This window comes from Corvus brachyrhynchos, unplaced genomic scaffold, assembly GCF_000691975.1.
Source record: "Corvus brachyrhynchos isolate BGI_N302 unplaced genomic scaffold, ASM69197v1 scaffold96, whole genome shotgun sequence".
NCBI lineage: Eukaryota > Metazoa > Chordata > Aves > Passeriformes > Corvidae > Corvus > Corvus brachyrhynchos.
This window is the reverse complement of record NW_008238370.1, coordinates 231,335-239,902: the sequence shown is the minus strand read 5'-3', so window position 1 is coordinate 239,902 and position 8,568 is coordinate 231,335. Positions and strand designations below refer to the sequence as shown.

Sequence of the window (8,568 nt, the reverse complement as noted above, 5' to 3'; positions counted from 1 at the left end):
TGTGTGTGTCTGCCAGAGGGACTTGGGGCTCCGGAGCTTTCCCTGTGCCCGGCTTTTCCTCCCTCTCTTCCCAAACGATTGAACAAATGGTGAAAGCTGGAGGGATTCCTGGGGGTGTTTCAGGGATATTGGTGAGGATATTTCCGGGGATATTTATTTGGATATTTCCAGGGATGTTTGTGTGGATATTTCCGTGGATATTTATTTGGATATTTCCGGGGATATTTATTTGGATATTTCTGGGGATATTTGTGTGGATATTTCCAAGGATATTTGTGTCGATATTTGTGTGGATATTTATTTGGATATTTCCGGGGATATTTGTGTGGGTATTTCCCCCAGACCTGCAGCTCGTGGCTGTTTCCCATCCCTCTGCCCACTGGGAATGGCCGTTGATTCTGTGGGAAATATTCCCTAATTCCTCTCTTTTTTCCCCACAGGTGTTTACAAAATATGGGAAATGCTACATGTTTAACTCAGGAGAGGAGGGGCGGCCTCTCCTCACCACGGTGAAGGGGGGCACAGGGAATGGCCTGGAAATCATGCTGGACATCCAGCAGGACGAGTATCTGCCCATCTGGGGAGAAACAGGTAAGAGCTTCCTTTTCCTCGGGTTATTTCCTGGGAAAAACCATCCCATCCCATCCCATGGATCCCATCCCATCCCATCCCATCCCATGGATCCCATCCCATCCCATCCCATGGATCCCATCCCATCCCATCCCCCACCCCATCCCATCCCATCCCATGGATCCCCTCTCATCCCACCCCATCCCATCCCATCCCATCCCATCCCATTCCACCCCATCCCATCCCATCCCATGGATCCCCTCTCATCCCACCCCATCCCATCCCATCCCATCCCATCCCATTCCACCCCATCCCATCCCATCCCATGGATCCCTTTTTATTGGGATCTTTTTATTGGGATTTATTTTATTCCACCCCATCCCATCCCAATCCCATCCCATCTCATCCCATCCCACCCCATCCCATCCTTCCCAGACTGTGCCTGATCCAGCTCCGCGAGCGAGAGCCTGGCCAGCCCAGGTCGCCCAAGGGTGGCACGTGTGGGTGGCAGGAGTGTGGGACCCCTTCCGAGGCTCTGGCACATCCCGCTCCCCTGGAGAGGCGTTTTTGGGAGGCCGTGTCCAAGGTGGACTCCAGCTGCTCTCTGCATTTTCCTTCTCCTTGGAATTTGGGGATGTTTTCTGCCCTGAGTTGTGTTTGCTGGCTTGGTGCTGTCTGGGTGTGCCAAGGACTGGATTCCTTGGAGCTGGAGCATTTGGGGTGGATGGAATCTGTCCAGGAGTGCACCCAGCGGGGCTGAGCACCTCCTGAGGAGCTGGAGCGCTCTGGCTGTGGAGCAGGAGGTGCTGACCGGGCGCGCTGGGCTGTGGGGTGTCCCCAGGCCCCATGGATTGGGATGGCAGCTCCTGGAGCGGATGTGGAGCTGTGGGAACACTGGTGCCAGATCCTGTAATGAGCCTGCTGCACAAAGGACGGGCAGGAGGGCTGGGGGACAGGCTGGGGCCACCAGGGCCACCAGGGCCACCAGGGCCACCCGGTCACAGGTGCCCTTAGCGGCTGCAGCTGCCCTGAGCCCACGGTGGCGTTTGAAACGAAGCCAAGAGAAGCGCTGGGAACCTGCCAGGAGCTCTTTGTGTGGCAGAGCCCCGGGGGACCCATCCGGGAGCAGCTGTGGCTGTTCTGGGGCTCAGGGAAGGGACAAGAGGAGGTCTCACTCCAGGTCGGTGTCGCCGTGGCTCTGTCACCCCCTCCAGCGTCTCTCAAGCTCCTGCTCGGAGCAGAGCGGGGATTTGGCTCCATTTGCTCCCAATTCCCTTTCCTTTGTGTGGTGTTTGACCCTGCCGAGCGCGGCCCTGCCGTGCCATCGATCGGTCGGGCTCCTAGAGGAGCTTTGCTCCCGCATTTTGGCTCCTGCTCCAAACCAGTCTGGGCCAGCCCAGGTGAGGGGGAGGAGGCAGAGATCTGGGATCATCATTCCCTTGGGAATTGCTTTGAGGCCTTGTGCCTTTAAAGGGAAAACAGCTCGAGGTGGGGCTGGGAACGTGAGGAGCAACTTCCCCCTCAGGGTTCATCTCCTACAGGGAGAGATCCCCCACGGGGGACAAATCCCTGGGGGACCTTGTGGGGACAGGAACCACCCCAGGGAGGGCCTGGGGACATCCCAGAGCTGATGAACACCTGGAGCTTTGTGTTCAGCCCTGCTGGGGTCTCATCAGGGAATCCCAGGAGGATTTGGGCTGGGAGGGACCTTAAAAATTATCCCATCCCACTCCTGCCCTGGCAGGGACACCTCCCACTGCCCCAGGCTGCTCCCAGCCCCAATGTCCAGCCTGGCCTTGGGCACTGCCAGGGATCCAGGGGCAGCCCCAGCTGCTCTGGGAATTCCATCCCAGCCCCTTCCCACCCTCCCAGCCAGCAATTCCTTCCCAAATCCAATCTAAATCTCCCCTATGCCAGTTTAAAGCCATCACCAGGGGCAGCCACAGCTGCTCTGGGCACCCTGTGCCAGGGCCTCACCACCCTCCCAGGGAACAATTCCTTCCCAATATCCCATCCATCCCTGCCCTCTGGCACTGGGAAGCCATTCCCTGTGTCCTGTCCCTCCATGCCTTGTCCCCAGTCCCTCTCCAGCTCTCCTGGAGCCCCTTTAGACCCTGCAAGGGGCTCTGAGCTCTCCCTGGAGCTTCTCCAGGTGACCATTCCCAGCTCTCCCAGTCTTCTCTCACAGGGCAGGACCCCTGTGAGGTTCTCCAGGAACACCCAGCCCTGGTGTCCCACCATTCCCACTTTGCTGCCTGTTTGGAGCTGCCCTTGGAGAATCTTTTGGAGGAACACCTGGGAATGTGCTGGGCTTTTCCATCCCCGTGGTTCTGGGAAAGCTGGATCAGCCTCAGGGGGTGAATCAGCCTCGCACTGCACCGGAGGCAAAAAAAAAAGGAATAATAAATAAGTGAGGATAAAAATCAGGAGGGAAAGCGCTGAGGGAAGAGTTCTCCAGTCTGGTCCCTCCCCATCCATTGGCACCGGGGCCGTCCCAAGGGGTTGGGGGTTGGCAGCTGCTGCTCTGCTCCCTCCTTTAACACCCTCCAAGCCCTGAGCGTGCCAGAGGTACTGGGGACCTGTCCTGGCCATGGCCTCGAGCCTGAGGGAGAGAAAAACACCCCAAGTGTTCTTTTGTCAAAGCTCCTGGGGCTTGCGATGCCCTCGGAGCCCGGAGCCGGCTTTGTGCCAGGGCCCGGGGATGTTCAACACCCGCCGGTGCCATCCTGCCCCCGAGCCCGACCCCGTCAGTGCCCATCCCACCCAGCCTGAGCTGGAAGTCACACTCAGCTCAAGGTCAGAGGCTCGAGGAGGAAGTGTCCTGTCCCGGGGTCTGGGTTAGGGCTGGATTCTCCTGTCCCGGGGTCTGGGTTAGGGCTGGATTCTCCTGTCCCGGGGTCTGGGTTAGGGCTGGATTCTCAAATCCTGGGACTTGGGTTATGTTGGATTCTCCTGTCCCTGGGGTGATTTTGGACTCTCCTGTCCCTGGCTCTGGGTTAGTTTGGGTTCTCATATTCCTAGACCTGTGTTGACATTGGATTCTCCTGTCCTGGACCTGGGTTAGTGTTGGACTCTCATGTCCCTGACCCTGGGCTGATTTTGGATTCTCGTATCCCTGGACCTGGGTTGACATCCTGGTCTTGGATTGCGCTGGCAGTGACCGAGAATTAAACCTGGAATTGTGCAGGATTCACGGAAAAGCTCCACCCACGGGGCTTTGATGTGCTCAGGTGGTGCAGGAGGAGCTCCTGGGCCCATGCCCAGCCCTGGGAGGACCTGCTTGCCCTGGAGCTGACCTTGGCCTTCTCCTGGACAGACCATCCTGGATCCTCTGGAGCTCCCTGGACACCTCCAGAATCCCAAATGGGAACGCTGGTGGTTGAGAGTGGCTGTTGCCATGGCAACGCCTCCTTCAGCTCCTCTGAGGGGAGGGCAGCACTTGATTATTTCCAAATATTTGCATAATAATTCCAGTGTGTTTGGAATTCAATCCCCGGCTTCGCCCAGCCGGGCTCTCCAAGGGAATTCCAGCCCTGGAGGTGGATGCAGGGCAGGATCCAGGTGTTCCAGAGCCAGAGGAATGTGGGCACGGGGAGATCCATGGGATGGAAGGAGCTGAGTTCTTCCTTCCCACGGCGTTCCTGTCTCCACTGTCGCTGGGAGGTTTCCTGGGAGGCTGAGATCCCCTGGATCCCGGGATCCAGGCTGGGCTGGACGGGGCTGGAGCAGCCTGGGACAGTGGGAGGTGTCACTGCCAGGGCAGGGGTGGGAATGGAGCATCCTTCCAGTCCCTTCCAATCCCCAAGACCTGGGATTCTCCAGCAGGAGCCAGGAATGGGAGCAGTTTCCCAGCCATGTTGAGGGGCCTGGCTGCTGGGAAAGCAGGAGATGAAATTCCTGCGGCAAACAACCCTCAGGATTCCTGGGGTTTTATCATTTTTTGTTTAAATGCCCAAACGAGACCCCGAGGATGCTCCAAGAGGTGCTGAGAGCACCAGCATGGGCTGAAGGTTCCTCAGAGCAGCTCCCGGCCGGGCCCCAGCTTCGGCTCATCCTGGACGGCAGAGGGACTGATGGACACAACACGGGAATGTTTTCCATGACTTCCCTCCCTGCCTGCTGAGGAGACCCCTCGTGGGGAACTTCAGGCTCCTGCTCCCTCCCAGCTGCTTTTGGGGGCTGAAACATCCCCTCTTTCGGGCTCAGAAATCCCGGAGCGGCCAGAAACGAACATTCCCCTGTTTATTAAACCCAAACCACCTTTGGGTTTCAAGGAAAATATCCCTTGGGGCAATCCAGGCCTGGAGCAGCTCCTACAAACCCCCGGGCGCGTGGAAGCAGCAGCTCCTGCTCCATCTCAGCAGAGCAAAAATCGCTTTCCAAGCCCTGCCTTGGCTCTCCTCAGCTCCAGGAGAATTCCAGAGGGCCTGGAGAGCAATTCCCGAACCCGGGAGTTCGTGGGGTTTGCGACAACCTCGAGGACCCAAACCCTGAGGAGCCTTTGAGCCGCGCCCGGGGGGTTTTGGTGCTGCTCAGGAGGAAACGATTCAGCTTCTGGGGCAGAGGAAACGGCGCTGCGGGAGGAGGAAACGTGGATCTGCTCTCGCTGGGAATCCCGGCTAATCCAGGGAATTCTGGCTAATTCGGGGAATCCTGGGTAATCCAGGGAATCCCGGCTAATCCAGGGAATTCTGGATAATCAAGGGAATCCTGGCTAACTCAGGGAATCCTGGCTGATTCAGGGAATCCTGGCTAACTCAGGGAATTCTGGATAATTTGGGGAATCCTGGCTAACTCAGGGAATCCTGGGTAACTCAGGGCGTTCCGGCTAATCCAGGGAATCCTGGGTAACTCAGGGAATTCCGGCCGATTCAGGGAATTCTGGATAATTCGGGGAATCCTGGATAATCCAGGGAATCCTGGCTAACTCAGGGAATTCCGTCTGATTCAGGGAATTCTGGATAATCCGGGGAATTCTGGCTGACCCAGGGAATCCCGGCTCTCACCAGGACAAGGGCCAGGACCCAGCACGTTCCAGGTGACACGGAGCAGCCTCCCGAAGGTGCCCCTGCCTGGGATGGGCTGATCCAAGAGCAGATTTCCGTATTCCAGAAATCCAACGGCTTCTCCTGGCCTGAGCCCCTCTGGGTTATTCCAGGCCCCTTTTCCTTTCCCATTCATTCCCCTTTCCAGAGGGATGAACAGCCCTGAGCCGCTGGGTTTGGGGGGATTGTCCCGGTTATCGCTCCTGGGAATTCCCAGCCTCTCCAGGAATCAGGATCTTCCCAGTGCAGCCCCAGCTGGGACTCCTGGGCGTGGCTTTTCCCGGGGGATTTTTAAGCAAAACAACTCTGGGAATTCCAGCCCAGCCCCTCCCCACCCTCCCAGCCAGGAATTCCCAATTCCCAATATCCCATCCATCCCTGCCCTCTGGCACTGGGATCCATTCCCTGTGTCCTGTCCCTCCAGGCCTTGTCCCCAGTTCCTCTGCAGCTCTCCTGGAGCCCCTTTAGGCCCTGGAAGTTTCCCTGAAATTTCTCCTCCCTGGAATTTTCCCAGAATTTTGTTCAACCAAAAGCTGCGACCCCAAACCCAACCCAGGAAAATCCTTCCAGGGCTGAGGCTGCTCCCAAAGGCTCCTTTAAAAAGGAAAACAAAAAAGCCCGAAATTCAGGGAAATGTTCATTGAAGGCAAAACCGAGGGAATCCGAACTCTGGGAATCTGGGAAAGCCGAGATAAGGCCCTGAAAACCAAGGGATTGCAATGAAATCTGCATGTCCAGCTTTCCTCGGAGCCTTTGCTGCTGCCAAATGCCCACAGCTGAAATAGGAGTCCTTGGACCAGCAGGAATATTTGGAAATCTGTGGGAAAACATGGGAAAAGCTTTGGGATTTGGGATGGTGCCACCAAGGTGACGAAGTTGGGGGCTGTTCCCTGTGCCAGGAGCTCCAAAGGTGTTTGCAAACACTGGATTTTTATTCCTGTTTTTTCCGAGCGCTGGGAGCGAGGTCCCAGGGCCTCACGTGAGGTTTGGGGTGCTCTGGTTTCCCTTGGGAATGATCCAGGCCATTCCCAGCCTCTCTGATCCCGACCCTTCCCTGTGTGGCTCCGTTGCCTTCCTGGAAGAGCCCGGAGCGTTTCACTCGACCCCAGGGAGACGCCAGGAGAGCTCAGGGCTGCAAAAAGCTTTGGAGATAAAATTCCAAGGGCTAATTAAATTCCATTGGATTAATCCCTCTGGCTCAGGGATCATCCTTTGCTCCCACTTTGTCTGGCTGGTGCTTCCCGAGGGCAATTCCTGAATTCCTGTGCTGGTGTGGGAAGGGTTTTCTGCTCCCGGGAAGAGGTTTCTCCTCCTGGGAAGGTTTTTCCCCTCCTGGGGAAGGTTTTTCCCCTCCTGGGAAGGGTTTTCCCCTCCTGGGGAAGGGTTTTCCCTGCTGGAGAGGCTCTGGAAGTGTTTTCATTGTGCTGAGCAGCAGCAGGAGCTGGGAATGTTCTCTTAAACCAGCATTGCTTGGGGCAGCTCTGGAGGGAAAAAATCATCTGCTCTGGAATTGGAAATCATCTGCTCTGGAATGGGAAATAATCTCCTCTGGAATATGAAATCATCTGGTCTGGAATGGGAAATATTCTCCTCTGGAATATGAAATCATCTGGTCTGGAGGAGCAAAGAATCTGCTCCGAAAGAGTGAAAAATCTGCTCTGAAAGGCCAAAAACTCTGCTCTGGAATATGAAATAATCATCTCAGGAGGAGCCAAGAATCTGCTCTGGAGGAGAAAAATAATCTGTTCTGGAGGAATAAATAATTTGCCCTGGAGGGACAAAGAATCTGCTCTGGAATATCAAACAATCTGCTCTGGAGGAATAAATAAACAGCTCGGAAAGAGCAAAGAATCTGCTCTGGAGGAGGAAAGAATCTGCTATGGAGGACAAATAACTGCTCTGGAGGAATAAATAATCTGCTCTGAAAGAGTGGAAATCGTTTTGTCGGAAGGAATAAATCATCTGCTCTGGAATATGAAATAATCCACGCTGGAGGAGGGAAGAATTTGCTCTGGAGGGACAAAGAATCTGCTCTGGAGGATGAAATAATTTGGTCTGGAGTATTAAATGATCTGCTCTAGAGGGGAAAATAATCTGGTCTGGAGTATTAAATGATCTTCTCTGGAGGAATCAATAATCCCCTCTGAAGGAGTAAATTTCACTGAAGCAGTAAATCATCTGCTCTGGAATATGAAATAATCCACGCTGGAGGAGCGAAGAATTCACTCTGGAGGGACAAAAAATCTGCTCTGGAGGACAAAATAATCTGGTGTGGAATGTTAAAGAATCTGCCCTGGAGGAATCAATAATCAGCTTTGGAGGAGCAAACCAACAGCTCCGAAGGAATAAAGAATCTGCTCCGGAATAATCAATAATCTGCTCCGGAGGGACGAATGCCCAGCTCTGGACCAGTAAAAACCCGCTCGGAGGGAGCTCCCAAGGCTCCTGCTGGGCTTCCCTGGGGCAGGCGGATCTGGGAAGGAGCCGCTGGCTCTGGAGGGGGTGGAGGGGACAAAATGAATCTGCAGGTGCGGGGAGGAGGCAGCTGGGGACAGAGAGGGACAGTCCAGGGGGGCAGGGGAGGAGGATGGCGCTGGGTGTGCCAACGGCCCCCAAATCCATGGATTCGGCCCTTTTCCCTCCTGCTGTCCCCTCATGGAGTGAGGGAAGCTCGTCCTCCCTGTGCTTTAGGGACAGAGGGGGTGGAGGGGACAAAATGAATCTGCAGGTGCGGGGAGGAGGCAGCTGGGGACAGAGAGGGACAGTCCAGGGGGGCAGGGGAGGAGGATGGCGCTGGGTGTGCCAACGGCCCCCAAATCCATGGATTCGGCCCTTTTCCCTCCTGCTGTCCCCTCATGGAGTGAGGGAAGCTCGTCCTCCCTGTGCTTTAGGGACAGCTGGGGACAGAGGGGGGCTGTGGGCACGGCTCCCCTGGCACCTGGGACACTGACGG

The 8,568-nt window shown here is 56.0% G+C and overlaps 1 protein-coding gene across 2 annotated transcripts in view; it reads left to right on the top strand.

Moving 5' to 3' along the window:
• Positions 1–8,568, top strand: part of LOC103616996 (acid-sensing ion channel 2) — a 393,907-nt gene that overhangs the window by 356,885 nt on the left and 28,454 nt on the right. For both annotated transcript variants that reach the window (XR_001862554.1, XM_008635250.2), the window contains exon 2: positions 441–591. Coding sequence is in view for 1 of the 2 variants with exons in the window: in XM_008635250.2 (XP_008633472.1) it covers positions 441–591 (151 nt within the window). In the remaining variant the exon portion in view is untranslated. The remainder of the gene's footprint in view (positions 1–440; positions 592–8,568) is intronic.